General features: G+C 42.8%; 1 protein-coding gene across 1 annotated transcript in view; it reads right to left on the bottom strand.

The window, feature by feature from the left end:
- Positions 1–23,579, bottom strand: part of LOC119413685 (lysyl oxidase homolog 2B-like) — a 268,771-nt gene that overhangs the window by 93,199 nt on the left and 151,993 nt on the right. The window contains exon 12 of the mRNA XM_037680740.1: positions 8,380–8,651. Coding sequence (XP_037536668.1) covers positions 8,380–8,651 — 272 coding nt within the window. The remainder of the gene's footprint in view (positions 1–8,379; positions 8,652–23,579) is intronic.

The raw sequence follows: 23,579 nt of genomic DNA on the forward strand, positions 1-23,579 counted from the left end.
CCACATTTACAAATGAAAGGATGCTAATTGGAGCCATCAGAGTTGTCCGGTTTGGAGCAATACTTTGACTAAGGCTGCGCTTTTTTGCAGTGAACCTGGCTTCTAAATCCCCCGCTCCCTGGATTGGACATTGGAATGCAGTCTGGTGAGGTGGGTGTGTCTGAGTTACTTGTGTGCATATTTAAAACAAATGGCAGTTAATGGCCCGCAAATTGTTGAGGAGAAGGAGGGGGTTTGTCCTCAGGATCTTGAAAATCTAGTCACTCTAGTGCTAAGGGTCTTTTGACTCTTTTTCAGGACTTCTGGGGGGAGGTCGAAATTCCTGGGACTTCTAGTGTTAAAAGATTTTGAACTTGTGTTTGATCATCCACTCTAGCAGGAGGAAGCAGTGAAGCGCCTCCTGACACTACGGCAAGGCAGAAGGTCTGTCACCGAACACGCCATCGAGTTCCGGATTACTGCAGCTCAAACTAAGTGGGATGTGCTGGCTCTAAGAGGTACCTTTCTTCATTCATTGTCCGATTACATTAAAGATCAGATTGCCGCCCGAGACGAACCCAATAGTTTGGAAGATTTAGTAAAGTTGGCCACTCGTCTGGACAATCGCCGATTAGAACGTAATCATGAGAAGAACTACAATTCCCAGAGAACCCCTGTTTCTGGGTTGCGTCACACACCGAAAAGCTACGGCTACTACACTGCCGGCTCAGCTCCTGTTTCTGAGGCTTGTTTTACACAAAGGGAATCCAGTCATTCTTCAACTTCTAACGAAGCCGAGATAGAACCTATGGAGATCGGACGAACTCATCTAACGCCGGAAGAGAAACAGGAACGTATAAAAGCGCGAGCCTGCATGTATTGTGGTAAGCTTGGACATTTTGTCGCTCGTTGCCCGCTCCGGGGAAAAGAACATTCTTACCATTAAGGCAGGAGATCTTGGTGGGAAATTCTTCTCTTTCTCCTGCACCTCATTTAACCCTCCCAGTGACTATTTTATCTAAACAATGTCAACTTCCGATTGTAGCACTCATCGATTCCGGAGCGGAACAAAATCTCATCAGCAGAGACCTGGTAACCCAGCTAGGCTTACCTACCCAGAACCTACCGACCCCGATGAGAGTTACCGGAATCACTGGACAAAATCTCACCCAGATATACAACCTGACTCAGGACATTCATTTTATCACCTCAGGAAATCACCAAGTTCTTCATTTTTGACTCTCCTTCTTCACAACTTATATTGGGTTTCCCTTGGTAAAAGACTCACAACCCCGTGATTAACTGGGAGACAAAAAGAATTGAAAAATGGAGCTATTTTGTTTAAGTAAATGCTTACGGTCAGCCATTTCCTCCTAATGTAAGAAGAAAGAGGAGATACCCGAAGAGTCTGATTTATCCAATGTTCCGTCCGCATACCTTGATCTAAAATCTGCATTTAGTAAATCTCAGGCACTATCCTTGCCTCCTCACAGACCGTATGATTGTGCCATTGATCTGCTGTCGGGAGCTCCTCTCCCCTCAAGCAGACTGTTTAACCTTTCAGGCCCAGAAAAAGAGACTATGAAGAATTACATAGAAGAGCCATTAAATTCCGGTATTATTCGTCCCTCTACTTCCCCTGTGGGAGCAGGATTTTTTTTGTCTCTAAGAAGGATAAGACGTTAAGACCCTGCATTGATTATAGAGGGCTTAATCAGATTACTGTGAAAAACAAGTACCCCCTGCCTCTGAATGACTCTATCTATGAACAACTTTATTCAGCCACTATTTTCACTAAACTGGACCTTCGTAACGCCTCCCATCTCATGAGAATAAAAGAGGGAGATGAGTGGAAGACAGCCTTCAAGACCCTGTTAGGACATTTTGAATACCTGGTAATGCCTTTTGGCCTTACCAACGCCCCAGCAGTTTTTCAGGCCCTAGTTAATGATGTCTCCGTGATTTTCTTAACCAGTTTGTCTTTGTGTACTTGGACGACATTCTCATTTACTCCACTGACCCTATACAACACACCCAACATGTCAGGTCAGTTTTGCAAAGACTTTTCAAAAATCAACTCTATGTGAAGGCTGAAAAGTGCGAGTTCCACATCTCCACAGTCTCATTTCTTGGTTTTGTTTTTGATGGAGGACAATATCGCACAGACCCCAACAAGGTTAAGGCAGTGGTGGATTGGCCCGTACCAGAGAACCGAAAGCAGCTGCAACGATTCCTGGGCTTCGCCAATTTCTACAGGAGGTTCATTAAAGGGTACAGTCAGGTGGCAGCCCCCCTCACTCAGCTCACCTCCACACTACGGACCTTGAGGTGTACTCCTGAAGCAGGTTCAGCCTTCAGCAAGCTCAAGGATCTGTTCTCCTCTGATCCTATCCTCTGCCACCCTGACCCCAAGAGACAATTTATTTTGGAGGTGGATGCTTCCGATACAGGGGTAGGAGCTGTTCTGTCCCAGAGATGTCGAGAAGATAATAAAATACATCCCTGTGCATTTTTTTCAAAACGTTTGTCTGCCGCTGAACAAAACTATGATGTGGGAAATAGAGAACTTCTGGCCGTCAAGATGGCTCTAGAGGAATGGCGACATTGGTTAGAGGGCACTGATGTTCCGTTTCTCATATGGACTGATCACAAAAACTTGGTTTACATTCAAAATGCTAAACGTCTTAATCCTAGGCAAGCGAGATGGTCATTATTTTTCGCTCGATTTAACTTCTCTCTCACCTACAGACTCGGATCAAAAAATGTCAAACCTGATGCTTTGTCTCGCCAATTCTCAGCATAAGATGACGGTGAGAGGGAGGTCAGCATCATTCCTTCGTCTTGTGTGGTCAGTGCACTCTCATGGCCTATCACTGAGGAGGTCTTGGAGGCTCAAAAGGTGGAACCTGATCCCAAGACCTGCCCGAAGGACAGGATGTTTGTTCCCTCAGCGGTGAAGGCCCGCATCCTCGACTGAGTTCACACCAACAAATTGTCATGCCATCCTGGAACCAACCGCATGATGGCTCTAATAAAGAGACACTTTAGGTGGCCCACTATGAGTCAAGACGTTAAGGAATTTGTCTCTGCCTGTCAGACCTGCAACAGAAACAAGAGTGGACATAAACCACCCGCAGGCTTGCTTCAGCCCCTCCCTAATCCTAGTTGGCCATGGTCCCACATTTCTTTGGACTTTGTTACCGGGTTACTTCCGTCAGTAGGCCATACAGTCATTCTCACTATTATCAACAGATTCTCCAAGGCTATTCATCTCGTTCCCCTGATCAAGCTACCCTCCGCTTTTGAGACAGCCCAGTTGCTGGTACAACATGTTTTTCGTATTCATGGCATTCCTGCTGATGTGGTGTCTGACAAAGGTCCACAGTTCATTTCTCAGGTTTGGAAAGCTTTTTGTAATTCTTTGGGTGCCTCGTCTAGCCTCACGTCTGGTTATCATCCCCAGTCTAACGGCCAATCGGAGAGATGCAACCAAGAGATCGAGTCTACCCTCCGGTGCATCATTCAGGAGAACCCATCTGCATGGTCTCAACACCTGGGCTTGGTAGAGAATGCCCACAACACACATACCTCTTCTGCTACTGGGTTATCTCCATTTGAGGCCTCCCTGGGTTATGCACCCCTCTCTTCCCCAGCCAGGAAGTTGAGGTTGCTGTACCATTGGTACAGCACCATTTCAGACGCTGTAGACGCATCTGGCGTCAAACTAAGGCAGCATTACTTCGCACTGTGGCTACAAATAAGAGGATGAAAGATCGCCACCGTTCCAAGGCTCCATCCTACTCAGTCGGACAAAAGGTATGGTTGTCCACCAGAGACATTACTTTAAAGGATTATCTCAAGAAGTTGGCTCCCCGGTTCATTGGACCTTTTCCTATTGTCAGAATCATTGATCCTTCTGCTGTCAGATTGAGTCTTCCTGATTCTATGCACATCCATCCAACCTTCCATGTTTCGCAGATCAAACCTGTTCTAGAGAGCCCTCTGTGCTCTCCTGCCAACCTCACTCCTCCCCCCGTCTCATTGATAATCATCCTGCATTCTCGGTACGCCGTATCCTAGACGTACGACGCAGGGGTAGGGGGTTCCAGTACTTAGTAGACAGGGAGGGATATGGACCGTAAGAACGGTCCAGGATCCCCAGATCCTTTATCCTGGACCCCAGCCTCATCACCAGTTTTTTTAGAGATCACCCTGAAAAGCGCCAGCGATCGCCAGGAGGCGATTCTTGAGAGGGGGGTTCTGTAGGGTTTTGTCATTTTCCTTCCACCAGGTTCCTGAAGGCAGGGGCGGTGCTGATGAGCAGCCACAACTGAGACCTTTTTCCCTAATTGGTGCCAGGACTACTTAAGGCTCCAGTTGAGCTCCAGTCAGTGCTAGAGCATTGTTCTACCTGCCGGTACATATGCCTCCAGCCCTGTATAGTGTTCAAAGATTGAGAAGACTTACCTTGTTTTGTGTCCACATTTTCAGAGTCTTGATGTCCTGGATCCGGTCCTGTTTTTCGAAGTATTGAAGAAGACCCTGAGGATAAACTTACCTGTGTTTCCTGGTGCTCAGCTGCCTGCACACGCCTTCCACCATTTGCCTTTGCAGTCTGCTTGGTCATCATCCTGGAAGGAGAAAAACCCTCAGCCTGTCCAACAGCCATACTAACTACTTTCACTGTAAGCTTCTCAAAGACCTTGAATATTCAGTTATTGGATCATCTCCTCGTCATAAAGTAATCCTCCTCCTCTGTCTTCACAGACGCAGATCCTGTTTTGTAAATAGTTTATTTTTCCTCTCACTGTAAAATAAACATTTTTCTATTACGTTTGAGTTTGGTTCTGTTTTCCTCTCAGTCTTTTCACTTGGGTAACTCCTCATTACAACAATAAGAGGGCCGCGCTAATCATTTACAGCTGCAGCTTTGTGCACTCCGCCCATCTTCGGACGACTGTACGTACATATTCGCGTTGTATCTCGGTGCAATGCCAATAAAGTTTATTCTGATTCTGATTCAGAAGGAGATGTATGAAGGCAGCAGACCAAGAAGTGATTTAAAGGTGAAAATGTACCAGTTAGAGAGTCTGCGTGATGTTAATGATGTCCAGTTAACCAGTGAATAATGTCTAACAAAGTCTAACAATGTCTTAAGATGCTTGACTCTGTCTACCACTCTTCTCTGAGGTTCATTACAAACTGCAAAATGTCAACACACCATTGTGATTTGTACTCACGGGTGGGATGGCCTCGTCTGGTTGCCAGAAGGAACTCTCATTGGTTAACTTTTATTCACAAGGCACTGTTTGGACTCCTGCCGGCCTATATTTGTACTGCAATTGCACTGAGAAATGTTGACTCTTATATGTTTTGCTCACATGATTTGCTCATTCTTTATGTCCCTTTTGCTTGGAATGAAATGGGTAAGAAGGCTTTCGTTCACGCTGCTCCCTCTTCTTGGAACTTGCAACAAGAAACTCTGAGATTGATTAAATTCATCTCATTCAGTGTTTTACATCCAAACTAAAAGTTATTGAGGCCAATTCAATGACGTATACCTGTTTTAATAGCTAGCTTGTTTTATAGTACCTGTTTTGTATAGCTTGACATTTTCTTTTAATTGTGTAATTTTTTGTGTCATATTTGTTGCTGCCTCTTGGCCAGGTCTCCCTTGAAAAAGAGGTTTTTAATCTCAATGTTTTTTTTTATCTTGGTAAAATAAAGGTTAAATAATAATAAAATAATGGCCATGGATTCCTCTCCTTTGCCTCACCAAAGATGGATTCTTCTGCCCATCGGATATCTGGACCTTGCACTTCCTTAGGTAGAGAACTTTTCTGATAGGTTTTCTAAGAATGTGAATGTTCCTGTAAAGTGTCCTGAGACAACTTTGTTGAGATTTGGTACTATCTAAATACACTGAATTGAATTTAAATTGATTATTTTAAATAAACAATCCAGGCTGCTCATGCACCATGGATTGTTTAAACTATTACAGTATTTAAATTTAAATTGTTTATTTACACAGAAGGAGGGAGACTGGGAGTGACACAGGTGATGATCATGAGTGTCACTGCAGGGGAGAAGTGGGTGTGGCAGAGAGCACATGGCAGGTGGCAGAGAGCAACGATCATGACAATGCTGTGCTCTTTTAGAGCGTTTAGAGTTTAGAACATTGCAAGCGTGTGGGAAGAGTTTATAAAGCCTTTATATATATATATATATATATATATATGTAGTATGAACATATGCTGTCATATATTCATAAATTAAACGGATTCTTTCATTTTTCTGGACTGTATAATGATGTGCATCTGAATTTAATAAAATGTGGACGGAAACGTTAATTATCTTTGACTCACCAACGACAGTGGGTCATTTATTAACAGAATCAAGTTTAACACATCACACATTTACATTAATTGGCAAAAATTGAAAATAACGACAGCTTATTAATCAGTTTTACAGGGAGTAAACAATACGGCGATTGTTTTCTCACTTTGCTTCCAGCTTCACACAGACATTAACCACACGGCGGTGGTTGAAAAACTTTGCTTCAGACATTTCTAAAAATATCTGGAATGATTTTAGCAGATAGAAGAATTTTAAAGATGGGAAATGAAGTTTAAGTATGAGAGAGATGGGGAGGGAATTTGTCTGTTATAACCAGAAATGGCACGCTCCTTCTAGACCAGCTTTACCCAACGGTACGCTTTGGTTGAGATCGACTCTTTTACCTTTGCAGATGATAGTTTCAGCGTTGGTGTAGAGCTCTCCTTTCAACTCTTTCAGCGTCTCCGTAAGAACAGCTAAACCTCGGGAGTCGTGAGATCATCCAGAACAGACATTTCATAATTCCCAGATCTTCTCTCGTTCAGCTTGATTTTTCTTCCATCAGCATCCTGAATTCCAGCCTTCATGAACTCTGGAACTGCTGTTAACTAGGAAGTGCTGCACCTTTTAAAAAGGGTCACTTCCGGTTCATTTGAGGACTTTCTGATTGGTCGATGGACCAAACAGAGGTGTGTTTTGTGATGTAAGGTGTTATGAAAAGTCAAGGAAAAAGATTAAGATTGTTTAAGAACAGACAGAAGATATTATGAAGAACTTCAGACTTCGTGGAGTCAATTCTCTAGTATCTTGCTGTAAAAGTTAAACATGACATTTCTTTTTCAGTAAACTTGCAGTTGACCGAAACTTGAACTTTGACCAACTTACACACTTGCTCATTGAAGACAGAAAATCAGACAATGCATCATTAACCAGATTTCTTCTTTGAATGAGGATTAAAAATCGTTATTACTGTTTCACAGTTGATTTAAAAATGATTAGTTCACTGCAGCATCTAAAATGGTTTGAACTGAAAACACTTTGATTATCAAACATGTGTAAAATAGTAATGATAATAGAAAAGTAGTCTTCTTTCACTTGATTAATTCAAGAAAGAAAGTCTCAGGATGGGTCAACCTGTATTTCTGGATTCAAATCAATGAAATGACAGTTTCTGTCCCATAAGGTGCCTAAGGTCAAGGTTTTGACATCAGGCCTAGTTCACTACATATATATATATATATATATATATATATACTAAAATAAATATAATATCCCTACTTTGCAGTTTTTCACTAATTGTTGGGGTGTCTGGAACATAACCCCTGCAATAAACAAGGGGCTACTGCATCACTGTTGTCATCTTCAAGTTATTTCAGTGACCTGTGTTTTTTTTTTTTTTTTTCTAATGAAAGGGGACAAACAAAAAACGTGCATGTGTAGGGTGTCCTGTAGGATGCATATTCCAGGGGAACATGCACCCTACAGGACAATCCATTGTTCCACTAAATGAGCAAAGGTATGAAAGCTTCACAGCAGCTGTCCCACAGCCCTAGCTCCTCTCATCTGTGTGTAGTTGTTTACCAGGTGTTAAACCAGGAGGCCTGCATAGAATCTGTCTCACTGGAAAACTTGTTATTCCTCTGTGAAGATACACAATGTGCCAGAACATCACAAAGCTTCTTTGAGGAGTTGAAAGGGGACAAGGTGTGGCTGTTCCTGGACTGTTGAAATGAACAGAACCTGTCTGCTTTAACTCTGATCCCATAACAAGTGTTCTACTCAAACTATGGCCAATGTTTACAGAACCAACAGGAATACACACTTTTTATTTGTGTGAGCAAATTAAAGGTTTTAGATCTTTCTCAGGTTGTGAGGCTGCCCAGCTGGGTTGAGGCCAACAGTTATGGCTAATGTTTTCATATTTTCATGCTCTGGAACTGTGTAGAGCTCTGAGTAAAGAACTTAAAGTTTCCTGTTGGACAGAATCTGTTTCATACATGAACAGCTGATGAGACCATTAAAAGATCTATGCAGTTATAAGAATCAGAAATTGTGTTGCTTCACATGAGCCATAAAGTCTGCTGCTGGTTCTGATGGATCCAGTGCACCATGTTTTTACCTCTTGTCTGAAGGCCTTCCTGTAGCCCGTCATGGGTGTTGGGGCGAAGGCTCGTCCAGGCATGCAGCTCACCACCACGGGCATCCCATCAGCACAGGTCTCATTGGACTTCTCCGGTATGGTCTGACCCAGTTTACAGCTGGACAGATGGGCTTCAGTACCAGTGCAGTTGACAGAAAAGTCCCAGTACGTTGGTGTCCTCCTGCGAGCAAACATCCTGGGCAGATGAGGAAGAAAAGAAAAAAAATGACCATCAGGGGTTGACTCAGAGCCAGCGCACGGGCCTGTAGTGGCCTACAATCCTAAGAAGATTCACATTCTGTTCAGTCAGAGACGTGACTGTATGTCAACCCCCTCTGCCAATCTACTCTCCTTCCTGAGGAGCTAGATTGTAAGGCACGTTTGGGATACATCAAAGAAAAGTTCTTGTACTTTCTGCAAGTTTATCAGTTCGTTTCCTGCCAGACGCAGAAAACACCTTGTGGAATCTACATTCAAAGAAGAACAGAACTTTGTCATACACCCCACGCACTAAAAGGTGTTGGTTTCCATGACAACATAAGCTAAGTTTACATGGACATAAGTAATCGGATTAAACAGCCATTCGGAATAAAACTGTGTCATGTAAGCACCCCGTTTGAGTTGATTTTTGTTTATTCAGCGCGATCCAAAATAATTTGTGATCAGAACGAAACAGGTGGTTTATGCCGATTCATAACCCGAACGATGTCCATGTAAACACGTAATCTGCTCATTTTTTCCGATCGTGAAAAACTGACCTGACTGCGCATGTGTGACCTATGTCATTTCCGCCTGGCTAATGCTAATAATATTAGCGTGTCGGGGAAGTAAAACCGGTCGGTGAGCGACACAATATTTCTACTAGAAACTTTGAAAGAGCTCAAAATGATCTGTATTACCTGTAGCTCAGTCAGGGAGTGTGACGTCTCCACAGTCATTAAAACCTGGCATGGGTCCATTTTGGGCACTCAGGTTTGTTTATGTTCATCCCGGAAGTAAACCGGAAGTAGAACTTCTTCTTCTGTGTTTTTTTTAAGGCGAGTTTACCACTCTGAGCCTGTCAGTACTTCTGTTCAAAACAAAGCCCGCTGCAAGTAAACGCTCGTCATGAATGGATTGTGCCCATGTAAACGATACATTTGAATTATTTAATCTGAAAACATTTCAATCCGGTCAAAGAATTTTGCACATGTAAACATAGCTACGACATGGTATGGTAATTCAAACAAAGCCTCTGAAAGAATGCCTTTCACCCATTACTGTGTGGAAAACCCACAACTGGTCAGATCTTACAGCTAAAGGAAAATAAGTATTACAGAAAAAAAAACTTATGAATGTTAACTTCTTTTCCTAATCTTCTGTTATTTGTTAAAAAGCTAAAACAAGCTGATTTCTTATTAGCTAAATAGAAAAACAAATAATTTGTGTTTTCCATTTCCTCAGTTTTAAAACAACTTCCCAAATAAAACATCTACTAAATTGTTACAAAGTTGTGCTAATGTTAAATAAGTAAAAAAAAAAAAAAGTGAGGGGGATTACAGCATGGTAAAAACCCACCATTATTTTAATCAAGGTTGGTCCACATTTATTACTTTAACTTCTGACCTCTACTTTCCTATATCTATACAGGCCTAATGTTTGGAACAATTTATCAGTAAGTTCATTTACTGAAAACATCCCAAAATGAAAGTATTACAACTTTAAAGTCCAAATGTCAGTGTTATAATCTTTTAGTTCATTATTTGATCAGGTTGCAGATTACTTCTGAATCAGAATAAGAATAAGCTTTATTGTCATTGCACCAAGATACAACGAGAACATGTACATACAGCCATCCGAAAAATGGACGGAGTGCACAAAGCTGCTGCTACTTAGCATGGCCCTCTTATTCTTATTCAGAATAATATTTTACTTAGATGAGAAAAGGAAAGAAAACATGAGGAGAGAAGGTATGAAAAAAGATTTCTCACACCTTGTCCTAGACAGGGCACGGTTTGAGGCATCAAAAAACCTACAACAGCAAAGCAACATAAATAGACATAATACATATAGGCTGGTGAAGGCATTGAATTTCAAGGGAAGGTCGTAGCATAGTCCAGAGCCCCCCTCAGCCATTGTCCAGATAAGAGTTGTTAGTTATCATCAGCTCGGCTGAGGTTCCGTTACATGTCCACGGCCTTGGGGAAGGGAGGGGTGAGGAGACAGACAAGGCTGCTTTGTTTTTCCCAAACATGCCAGGAGGGATTGAGATAAGTCCACTGTCAAGGCCACAGTTTGGGTCAGACAGAACTCGTAAATTGCCGTTTCTGCCTTTTAAAGTCTTGCTGGTATATTTCTCTGATAGTGACACCAAACAGCCGAATTGATTCCTTATGCCGAAAGACAAGCTTACGGCTTCTCCAAGATTATTCCCACTGTTCATGGGTGCTGCCAGAAAGTTCACAGTCCTGATAACAGCCTGCTCCAGCTCTCTGACGCAGCTCCACATAATTCAGTCTGAGTGCTGCCAAGCTTCGACACATTCACACTAATTTGTAGACAATCCAGATTTCACCAACCCAAACAGCAAAATCCAGTTGTCATCATGAATCCAATTTGTTTCTGTCAAGGTAAGAGGGTCCTCCTTACCCTGACTTCCTGTCAGGAGAAGTTGATCAATTTTGTTGAGAGACCAGCTGATCAAATTCCTTTGAATTAGGAAGGTATGCAGAAAAAAAAGAGGCTCATTAAAGGGTTCACAAGACAAAAGAGAGCAAAGCAGGGAAGCGGGGGGACGGAGCAGAAGATTGCACGTCTGTCTTCACTGGAGCACAGAGAAAAAAAAAGAAAAAACTGGTGACAGAGTGAATGTTAAGAGAAATGAAATGTTGGAGCTCACCATCCTGATCACTTCACCACTTGCTCTTGCCGAAATTGGATGCTTCCCCCTCCCTCTCCGCTTTGCTTTACTGCTCTGTCTGTCTGTGAAACTGCTTCTGAGACTCTCTTGCATATCTTCCGAACCATAATTATGGACTTGTTTTGATCAGTTGGTCCCTCAACTCAATTTACAACATCTTTTCGAAGAGAAGACTGTCATGCTTTTGCCCCTCACAGCCTGTCATTTTTGTGTTTTTTCCTGCCAAGCTCTGCCTGTTCCTGTCACTCACTCTCACCCAACAATCAAGCTCATGCTCTACACCTGTTCTCTACCCTACTTAAACTCCCTGCATTCACTCAGTCAGTGCCATATTCTCGAACCTTTCAAGCAGTAGAAATCCAGCATACCCGATCTTGTCTCTTGCCATGACTCCTTGCCTGTTTTTGACTCCTCGACTTGCCTGAACACTCTTGGATTTTGTCTGCCTATCAGCCCATGGTTTCTGACTCTGTGCCTTCCCCTTTTGACCACGTCTTTTGGATCACGACTCGGCCTTGTTCTCGCCTCTCCTCTTCTATGGTTTTTGACCCCTGCAATGACTGACAGACCACGATTCTGGATTTCCTTATTCTGGACCTCAAGTCCTTTAATCTGCTCCACTGCAGCAACCTGCTCTTCTGGAGGGACATCACCAACTTCAGTGTGACTACAGACTCTGCTGCAACATCAAGACAGAAGGTTAGTGCAGACAGTAACATTCACCTGCACATCCAGAACTTAGTCAAAGCCACTAACTCTTCTGTCTTGACAGATTGGACCCGGCCCAGGACCGAGACCTCCACCAGAGTTTTTCCTATTCACAATAAAATTGTTAAACTGCTCTTGGGCTTGTTGTTGTTGCTGATCCAAAACCCAGATCTTATCAGAAGACAAGCTTTAGGCAAGCCGATTTGCCTTGTTGGCACGCACACAGCTGGATATCTCATCGACTTGGAAGACTTGATGATGTATCTATCTCTGCTGCCATTTGTGGATTTTAAGGATGCATATTTAATTGGATTTCCGATAACTGGTTCCTGCTTTTTGGATTCGGCTGGTTGCTGGTTTTATCAATCATTCAAGGAAGTCGTCTGCAGCAAATTTGGACCTGATCACGCTGCTTGCCTTTATGATGGCTTGGTTCATGTCTCGAGTACCCCGACTCAAATGCTTTGGGCTGAATGGATCAGATGTTGGGGATTTTACTCAGTCACGTTCCATCGGTGTGGCCATGAAATTTGGACAATTCAGAACCGAGTCGACCAACACAGACTCAAGGTAGATATCATTAAGTTCTGCCTGTCCCCAAAACAACTGTGTGTTTATCTGAATTTGGCTCCCTTGGCTGGCCTTGAAGGTCATCTTATCTGAATTTACCTGGAGAACATGTGATCTGATGCTCACCACCCCCCTCCCTGAGGAATTTCCAACTGATAACCATATGAATCCAGCTGAATAAACTTGTGTCATCATTTCAGGACTCTTGGATTCTCATATACATTATTCTTGGCCATTCCTCGACATACCTCGAGAATGTTTATGGACCTCACCGGAGGACATTTACTGATTATGCCATCCTTATCAGAACTCTTACATTGCCCTGGAGAGCATCTATGAACATGCTGACTGCTCTTGCCTCCTCCCCTCTGCAGAATGTCTATGTCAATATGTGCTTGTTTGTGTGAGGTGTTTTTTTAATATTAGGTTTTTTTTTCTCAGGCAGGAAAAAAAAGTCTGATAGGAATTTTTTTGCCTCCAACTCCTACATGTGTCCAGTTTACCACTTTTATTGTCTGTCCAAACAGGTCTCACTTGTAAATGAGTCTTTGAGGCTGAATGTGATTTATCTGTTAAAATAAAGGTTGAATGCATGAATGAATGAATGAATGAATGAATGAATGAATGAATGAATGAATGAATGAATGAATGAATGAATGAATGAATGATTTCATTAAAGAGTTGTTCTAGAGCAGGTGTGCCCAATATGTCCATGGCGATCTACCAGTCGATCACAATGGGTAGATCACATGGCATTAAAAAATAGACGTCAGCCTTTCATCCATCTTCACTATGAAATTTGTGATTTTACTGACAAACAGGGCAGCCAGTCTGAAGCCCCGTTTACACGACGTGAAACGTTCGGCCGTTCATTTATACAACAACCCTCATTCTGAAACCAGTTTCTAAATCCAGGTCTCAGAGTGGAAATTTTGGGGAGAACCCCCCACAGAGGTGTGAAATGTACAATGTGTGAAGTGGCACATGCGCACTACAGGCAGCTGTAGTCAAAAGTTTTTTCTGCACTAACAACAGTTATAATAAATAGCAGAGAGCAGAGTGTTTTTGTGCTACTCACCCTTTTTCAGCATTCATCCATCCATTATCTTTTTACCCGCTTCTTCCATTTTGGGTCACGGGGGTCACCGGTGCCCATGTCCAGCAATCACTGTGCGAGGGGCGGGGTACACCCTGGACAAGTCGCAAGTCCATCACAGGGCCACATAGAGACAAACGAGACAACCAACCATTCACTCTCTCACTCACACCTAGGGACAATTTAGAGTTACCAATCAGTCTAACATGCATGTTTTTGGTCTGTGGGAGGAAACCGGAGTACCCAGAGAAAACCCATGCATGCACGGAGCGAACATGCAAACTCCACCCAGGAAGGCCCCCGGACCGGGATTCAAACCGGGGACCTGCTCACTGAGAGGCAGCAGCTCTACCAGTTGCGCCACTGTGCTGCCCCCTTTTTCAGCATGTAGGATCAAAACTAATAAAATCTAGTGTCCAAAGAGACGTTAGTCTATTCAACAGTTTGGACTTAACTATCATGCAAATGTTGCATGCACAATAAATGCAGCTGAGCCCTAATGACAACTGGCCTTTCTGACCTTGGTAACTATGACCCTTTTTTGTTCTACGGATTTTGGATTAAGGATCCCCCTCTGGATTTGATTTTGGACCGCTGCCTCACCATACTTGACTCCTGGTTCGCTTTTCGATCCACAACTTAAGTTTACTTTGCTGTGTGTAGTTTTTTTTTTTTTTTTTGTTATTAAGCATGCTTCCTGAAACCTACAGCCCACTAACTGTATTATCTCTGCAGACGTTCCGGTGAATTGCTTCCTTCACCCCCCTGTGTACACAGATGGTTTGAGAAGGAAGCAATTTATGTAAAAAGAGAAAAGCTGTCTCTTAACAGAGGAGGAGGCCTCAGATTTCCACTTTCAAAAACCTATAATGCAACTTTAAGTCTGATTCCCAGCCAGTTTTCACACCTGATGGGAACAGAGGGGTCGCATCTGTGAATTAGAGTAATAAAGATTTAAGAAGCCCCTACTGTTAAGGTGTGGAAGTGTGACTTGTCAAATCTACATATGTGTGTGTCTTATCTCCCTCAGCCTTATAACCTGAATCTCTCACTCACTGCTCATTGAGTTGAGAAAGCTCCTCGGATGAGGAGCGAAACGTCTTCTGTTACAAATAAAGTCCAGTTGTTTTTGTATTTAACACTTTTTGAATTTATCAAATTAAAAATATTCAATTTTAGCAAATCATTTAAGGAAATTAGGTCAATTTGTCTTCTACTAGTCTGTCTAAGGCAGGATAAAAAGCCAACCTTAATTATAGGATTTATCAAAAAGGAACATCTTAATCCCAGTCTTAAAACTGGACAATGTGTCAGCCCTACGGACAAAAACTGGAAGTTGGTTCCACAGAAGAGAAGCGTGATGACCGTAAGATCTTTCTCCCATTCTGCTTGTGGAAACTCTAGGAATCGCAAGTAAGCCTGCAGTCTGAGAGCAAAGTGTTCTGTTAGGAAATTATGAAACAATAAGATCTTGTATATAATATGGAGCTAGGTTGTTGAGAGATTTGTAGGTCAGAAGTAAGACTTTGAATTCAATTCTGAATTTGACAGGGAGCCAATGGAGTGAAGCTAAAACTGGAGAGATATGATCTCACCTACTAACTCCAGTTAAGACTGGCAGCAGCATTTTGGATTAACTGAAGACTTTTTAAAGAATCCTGATGCATGCTCAATAATCCAGGTAGAAAAATCCAAAAAAGTTCAATCTGGTCCTCTGGACATTCAAAGATCCAGTCCCCCGGCACAAACAGAGCAATATTGTGTATGCTGTTCAGTGTCAGGAGGGCTGTGATCAGTCTTACATCGGGGAAACTAAACAGCCACTGGCCAAAAGGATGGCCCAGCACAGAAGATCAACATCATCAGGCCAGGATTCTGCGGTCTACACTCATCTCCAGGCCAGCGGTCACTCTTTCAAGGATGAAGATGTTCACATCCTGGACAGAGAGGAACGATGGTTTGAGAGAGGAGTAAAGGAGGCCATCTTTGTGAAAAGAAATCGTCCATCATTAAACAGGGGTGGAGGCCTCAGGTTTCAACTGTCCCCCTCTTACAATGCTGTGATTGCTAGTATCACTCAGCCCTCTGTGAATAGTAAACAGCCATCAGTGTGCTAATGATCCATTGTTAGGCTGATGGTCCTTCTTGAGCATGTGATCAGCTGGTTTTGGTTGTCAGCAGCAAACTGGTTGATCCACTCTGAGAAGGTGCTATTTAAGAGACTGAGCTGAAAACAGCACCTCAGACTGAGGAAGTCTCTTGGATGAGAGACGAAACGTTTCTATATTTTTTTGCTTTGTTTTATTTTTTGTTTTTTTGAATGTCCAGAGGACCAGATTGAACTTTTTTGGACTTTTTAAAGAAGTATTTGAACACCCAGATAATAAACCATTGCAATAGACCAGTCTAGACGTGACAAATGCATAGACCGGATTTTCTGCATCATTTTTAGATAAAATGTTTCTAATTTTAGTGATATTACGCAGGTGGAAGAAGGCAGTGCTCGTAACATTTTTAATGTGGGGGATAAAAGACATGTCCTGATCAAAAATAACACCAAGATTTTTAACATTAGAACTGGAGGTCTGATTAATACCATGCATGGAGGGTGAACGATTGAAAAATATATTCCTAAAATGCTCAGTTCCAAAAATTAAAACCTCAGTCTTGTCTGTGTTCAAAAGCAGAACATTTAGGGTCATCAGGTTTTTATGTCTTTAAGACATGCTTGTAGCCTTAAGTAGCTGATTGGATTAATTGTTTATTGCGCTGTTTTTTTTTTTTCATTCAGTCTTTATTTAGACAGGTAAATCCCATTGAGCCTCGAGGACTCATTTACAAGAGAGACCTGATTTCAACAAAGAATGATGACAACAATGGACAACAGCAACAACAACAATCACAAAATGTCATACAGATTAAAAAAAAAAAAAAATTACAAATAGGATGGCTGAAAAAAAGAAAAGCAACATAAAAACAGCCAGATTCTAAGGCGAATGTACTTTGTAGAAAACTAAAAACAGGAACATGTCTGCATTGGTCCCTGCCAGGAGTCCAACAGAATCTTAAAGCCACTTAGAAAGGTCAAGGTCGAGAGCTTCAGATCTTTTTGTAAGATATTCCAGGAACCAGGAGCAGATTAGGAGAAGGCCCTTTTGCCAAGTTCAGTTCTCACTGAGGGAACACTGCAGGTAATAATGTCCTGAGAGTGCACGCTGTAGCACTCACGCAGAGACATGTAAGAGGAGATGTATGAAGGCAGCAGACCAAGACGTGATTTAAAAATGAAAATGTACCACTGAGAGAATCTGCGTGAAGTTAATGGTGTCCAGTTAACCAGTGAATACAGGGTGCAGTGGTGGGTACAATAATCACAACCAGTTATGAATCTTAGTGCACCATGATAGACAGCATCCAACATCTGCAGGATTCTTGTAGGAGCGTTCATGTAAATAATGTCACCGTAATCAATGGAGGAAAGGAAAGTCACAGAAACAAGGCGTTTCCTAGCATTCAGAGTTAGGATCGGTTTCTGAAAAAGAAACCCAGTTTAACTTTCAGTTTCTTTATCAAGTTTTGCACATGAAGCTTAAAAGAGAGATGCGAGGATACCCAAATATTTATAGGAATCAACAAACTCATTCGGGACACAATTTGAGGATAAAATCTGAGGAAGAACTGTTGGGACCAACTTCCTATTTGAAAAAAGCATCCCTTTGGTTTTGTCGGCATTTAGGACAAGTTTGAGGTGGAACAAATTTGTTTGGATGATGTCAAATGCAGATTTCAAAAGCTGGAAAGCCTTATCAACTGTTTTAGCTCGACAATAAACAACTGTGTCGTCAGCATAGAAATGTATTGATGCATTAGGGATGTTTTTACCTACATTATGTATGTAGTAGGGCATTAACAGAGTACTCGAGTAATCTACACATCGATTGCTAGGACATCTATCGAGGTTAAAAATTTAACATGGAGTATCCGTAGTGACGTCATATTATGTGACCACCGTATGACCGTAGGGGGCGGTGTTGCACTGTTGCAGGTCACAGAGTATGGTGTAACACCGGGTCCAATCCACCGAACCAGAACAAGTTTCGGTTTAAGTTTCGTTTTTGACGTGCTGCATGTTTCTTCACGTTTGCAGTTTAATAATAATAACTAATAGTTTAGTTTTTCCTGTGACTTATTTGCAGTATGATAAATGGTAGGAGCATAATATATGCTCCCAATGTTTTGGTCTTTTTTTTTTGTAAATAAAAACCTTTTTTTGCAGTTTTATTTATTTATTTATTTTTTTATGTTGAGATCTATGATGTCATCAAATACTTGAGTTCTACTCGGGTTTTATTATGTTAATGTCGAGTTTAAAAATTATATACTCGTTTCACCCCTAGTATGTAGATTGTAAAGAGGGTGGGTCCTAAGACTGAGCCTTGTGGTACACCATTGTTGACTGTTAAATAACTGGAGGAAGTACCATTATGTTGAACACATTGCCTCCGGTCTGAGAGATAGTTAGAGAGCCAACCAAGGGTGTGTTCTGAGAAACTGATTTCTGAGAGTTTATGACACAAGATGTTATGATCCACAGTGTCAAAAGCTTTAGACAGGTCTAAGAAAAGGGCAGCACAATAATCCTTAGCATCCAGTGCTTCAACAATGTCATTAAGAACCTTAAGTGAAGCAGTGGTTGTGCTGTGTTGTTTCCTGAAACCAGATTGAAGGCGAGGTAAGATGTTAAATAAGTCCAGGTAATTTTTGATTTGAGAATTTATCAGTTTTTCTAGAACCTGGGCTAAAATGCAGAGTTTAGAGATTAGCTGATAGTTGTTCAGTGAGGGGGTCACCTCACTTCAGCAAAGGAAGAACAAAGGCTGTTTTCCAAGTGTCTGGAATGGATTTTTGTCTTATGGAGAGATTGAAGATGTGGGTCACAGGGACTGTGATGATATGAGCAGCCAGCCTTAAGAAATAAGGTGGAAGTTCATCTGGACCTGCAGATTTTTTAGGATCAAGATCTTTTAACATTTTATTAACCTCACTGACTGAGAATGGAGAAAAGGATATGGTGTGATTAACTGAGGATTGACTTGTAGGAGGGATATGATTTGTAGAAGTTTGGATATTAAGTGAAGTGGCTGATTTTCCATTAGTAATTGTGTCAAATAAAGAACTAGAAGCAACAAAATGTTTGTTGAAACAGTTCAGGATCTCGTGCTTATTTTACAGAGGAACAGAGTTAACGAGAAGTTGTGATGGGAGGTCAGATGATTGGGGGGTGCCTGAGAGAGATTTGATGGTTTTCCAGAATCTGTCAGGGTCATTTAGATTTTTGGAGGTCTGAGATGAAAAATAGTTACGTTTTGCAACTTTGACAGCAGTTGTGCATTTATTCCTCATCTGTCGAAAATTCAATCAATCAGTGTCTGAGTCAGATTTTCTCGCTGCGGCCTAAAGATGGTCTCTCTTGTGTAGGAGGTCAGCTAGCTCTGGAGTAAACCAGGGGCTGTCCCGTCCCTTTATTCTGAACTGACAAAAAGGTACATGTTAAAAATAAACAAAACTATTATGAAAATAGTTCCAAGCAGAGTTCACGTCATCAATTAATACAATACGTTGCCAGTCAAAGTGAGACAGATCCCAGAGGAACGACTGTTCACAAAAATGTTTCAGATCCCTTTTTTGAATTAATCTGGGCTTAGAAGGTGGAAGTTTAATATCTCTTAGAGTCACTGTCATACAATGATCACTCAAAATGTGGGCGAATACTCTAGTACCAGGGAATTTGTGAGGCATATTTGTTAGAAATAGGTCTAAGATGGAGGACTTTTCAGGAAGGTTATTGTTTAGTCTAGTTGGAGAGTTGATCAGTTGGGTAAAATTGAGAGACAGGCAGCATTCCTTGAATTTATCACAGAGGGGGGCCGACTTATCCCAGTCAATGTTGAAATCTCCTGCCAAAAAGATCTCTTTGAATTTTAAATTGCCAAGAAATTCCATCAGGGAGGGCAAAGCCTCAGGTGTTGCTGAGGGAGGATGATAACAACACACTACAGACACAATCTGGCCTCCATTCAAAGAGATGTTTACAGCTAATGCATCAAACTGGTTTGGAATTGTTTTAGAAGACACAAGACTAGATACCAGAGAATCTCTGATGTAAATAATGACTCCACCCCACCCCCACCCCCCCTTTTTTGATGTTCACAGCGGTAGATGTTAAATCCATTGATTACCAAGTCATTATTTAGTACAGATTTGTTGAGCCATGTTTCAGATATGAAGATTACATCTGCTCCATAAGAACTGATCAGAATTTTCAAGGCATCAAGTTTTCTCAGAAGGCTACGAGCGCTTATATGGAGAAAATGAAGTCCTGGCACGTTTTTAAAGTCATTTGGTGTCCTATAATTAGTGGGGGTTCCAGGGTTGGGCTGAATCCCTAAGAGAAGTAACAACATTATTATCAGACATTTTCTTGAGTTCTTAGTAATTGATGTATAATTACAGGAGTTAACAGTGTGATAATTAGCCCCCATAATTGAACCCTGAGAAACATTAATGAACACGTGATCATTCAGAACCCAAAAACAGTGGAAGTTGCAATGATGGGCAGATCCAGGTGTATTAACAAGATCCAGTGACTCCAGACAGTCTGAGATCTGAAAATAATGACTGTAAGTGTCACCACAATGATTGATTTATGTTTTAAACCAGTTCATATGTCATGATTCACGCCTGTCTGATTTAAATTATTTTCACTCTGTTCACTGCTTGGTGTCTGTGGACTCTTTTTCTTTTCTATCTTTCTCTTGTTATTTGTTTTTCTTGGGTTTCAGACTTCTTTCTCTGCAGCACTCTTCTCTCCTCTCTGCTGGCTGCATGTGACTTTAAGGTTGTCTTCTCTTCACCACACTCCGCACTGATTACTTCTCATTAGCTGCACCTGTTGCTGCACCCTTTATAAACCTGACCGACACACAGGGTGAGTGCCAGATAGTCGAAAACAGTTTAACTGTCAGTAGTTATCCCGCGCTTCTGTCTCCTGATTCCCTCATAGTCTCCTGTTCCTTCATAGTTCCTCTCCTGCCTTGTTTGTTTGCCTGCCCTGCTCCTGTCCCTCTTCCTGGTCTTTGTATCCTCACCTCCTCGTGCTGCTTCATGGTTTTGGACCCCTGCTCGCCTGACTTCGCCTCCAGCCTGTTCCTCATCGGATCTACGTCTCCACTCGCCGGTTTTCGACTCACGCCTGCCTCACACTGTCTTCTCGCCTGCTCCTGTTTGGTACCGTCGCCTTCCTGCGCTCTGGTAACAACCCTCACCTGTCTGACCTCGACATCTGCCTCACGGACTGGTTGCTGGTCCACCGCCGGTGTGGATCAACACCTCGTCACCATCCACCCATCCTCGGTCTCTTCGCTGCAGCCGGCTGACTCCTCTCACCAGGACCACCCCTCCTGCAGTGAATCCATCCAGCTGGAATGACTCCTCTCTTCTGAGCCCCCTTCAACCAGAGAAACGGTTAGTGGTTACCTCTCTCAGACATTTGCTCTCACTTCTGTCTCCTGCCTGGCCACTAACTGTTCTCTTCCCACATACAGACTCATTCTAGTCTTTGACCCAGTGATAGACACCAGAACCAGACTCACTTTGAGAAGCGAGGGCTTCAACAATACATTTTGTAAACTTAGTCTCTCTGTTTGTGGTGATTTTGGTCCAGAGTTGAAGGGGTTCATTACAGAACTATCTGGCCAAAAGACATGGACCACTCACCCTCTACAGACTGGCGCTCTGTGTCGAGGGCGCTATTGGTAAACTAGAATTGGGCATGGAGGACATTGACCGCATGTTAAAGACCTTAACACCTCGGAACACTAACCAAGACTCTGCCACTTCTCACTCTGCTTCTGGATCAGTTCGGGAGCCTCGTCTCGCCCCCCCCCCCCCCCCCGAACTAGTTTCAGGGGAACCAGATCAATGCAGACCTTTCATTACCCAATGTGAAATTCACTTTCAGCTGCAACCTTCATGTTTCACCACAGAAAGGTCTAAGTTGGCGTACACAATCTCTCTCCTCTCCGGCAAGGCCAAGAGGTGGGGAACTGCTGAGTGGCAGCGCGACTCTCCTATCTGCTACATTTTTCAGACTTTTGCCAAGGAGCTGTGTCGTGTGTTCGACCCAGTCCTTCCCGAGAGGGAGGCCGCCCGACGCCTGTTTTACATCCGTCAAGGTAATCGCTGAGTAACTGACTACATCATTGACTTTCATTCAATTGCTTCAGGTAGCCATTGAAATGAGGAGGCGCTCACTGACGCTTTTTACCGGGGCCTCAACGACAACATCAAGGATGGTCTTGCTACCAAGCGCTACCCTGACTCTCTGCAGGATTTGGAGGACTTGGCCACCAGGGTGGACCTTCGCTTGGCTGAACGGTCAAGGGAACGAGGATCTCTTCCAGCCACCCCGATGGTTAGTGAACCTCCTCTGGAAGCCAAGACCCCTAAGCTCTTCCCTGTCTCTCCCTCTCTCCCCGCAGAGGAACCCATGCAGTTGGGCCGCAGTTGTCTCACTCCCGCCGAACGTGAAAGGCGGCAAAGGGGTCACCTATGCTTCTACTGTGGGGGGGCTGGACACATCATCTCTGTGTGTCCGGTAAAAGGACTCCCTCAGTAAACATGAGGAGAGGTTTACTGAGCAGGAATCTCTCATCCGAACTCTTCTCATCTGTCACCCAACCAGCCACCCTCTCCATTCCGGGTAAGTCCTCTATTCCTGTGAGGGTGTTTATTGACTCTGGGGCTGACACTGAATTCATGGATTATAGTTTTGCCATTAAAGCTGGTATCAATATTCTCGAGTCGTCCAAAGAACACTCCGTGGTGGCCTTAGACGGTCACCCTCTGAACTCTTCATCGCAGATTACCGAACCTGTAACTCTTCATTTGGGGGTGGGAACCATAAAGAATCCATCAGTTTCCTTGTCATTAACTCCCCCCAGTCACCGGTGGTTTTAGGTGCCACCTGGCTCCAGAGACATAACCCTCATATTGACTGGAGAAAGGGAGAGATCCTAGGTTGGGCGGAGGAATGTTTATTCTCCTGCCTCATGGACGCTGTGGTAGCCAAAGACTCTTTTAAAAGTTCTGTGGAGTTTTATCCTGATCTCTCGAAGGTTCCCACTGAGTACCACAACCTGAAAGAGGTTTTTAATAAGGTTTGGGCAACATCTCTCCCTCCTCATCGACCATATAACTGTCCCATTGACCTTCTCCCCGGCTCTACACCCCCTAGGGGTGCTCTTTATTCTCTCTCAGTTCCCGAACAACAATCCATGAGGGACTACATCCACGAGTCCCTTCAGGCAGGCATCATCAGGCCCTCCGTCTCTCTGGCTGGGGCAGGGTTCTTCTTCGTCGGGTAGAAGGACGGCTCACTTCGTCCATGCATCGATTACCGTGGACTAAATAAAATCATTGTAAAGAACAAATATCATTACCCCTTATGAACTCTGCATTTGACCTCCTGCAAGGGGCTAAGATTTTCACTAATCTCGATCTCCGCAATGCTTATCATTTGGTTCGTATACGTGAGGGCGATGAGTGGAAGACCACTTTCAATACCCCCACAGGACATTATGAATATCTTGTCATGCCTTTCGGGTTAACCAACGCACCAGCAGTTTTTCAAAGTTTGGTCAACGATGTTTTAAGAGATATGGTTAATCAATTTGTTTTTGTTTATTTAGATGACATTCTTATTTTTTCCAAAGATCTCCCCTCTCACCGTAAACAAGTCCGCGCTGTCCTTACCAGTCTTCTTCAGAACAGTCTTCACGGTAAGGCCGAGA

The sequence above is a fragment of the Nematolebias whitei genome, chromosome 8 (assembly GCF_014905685.2).
Source record: "Nematolebias whitei isolate Nwh7 chromosome 8, NemWhi1, whole genome shotgun sequence".
Classification (NCBI taxonomy): Eukaryota; Metazoa; Chordata; class Actinopteri; order Cyprinodontiformes; family Rivulidae; genus Nematolebias; species Nematolebias whitei.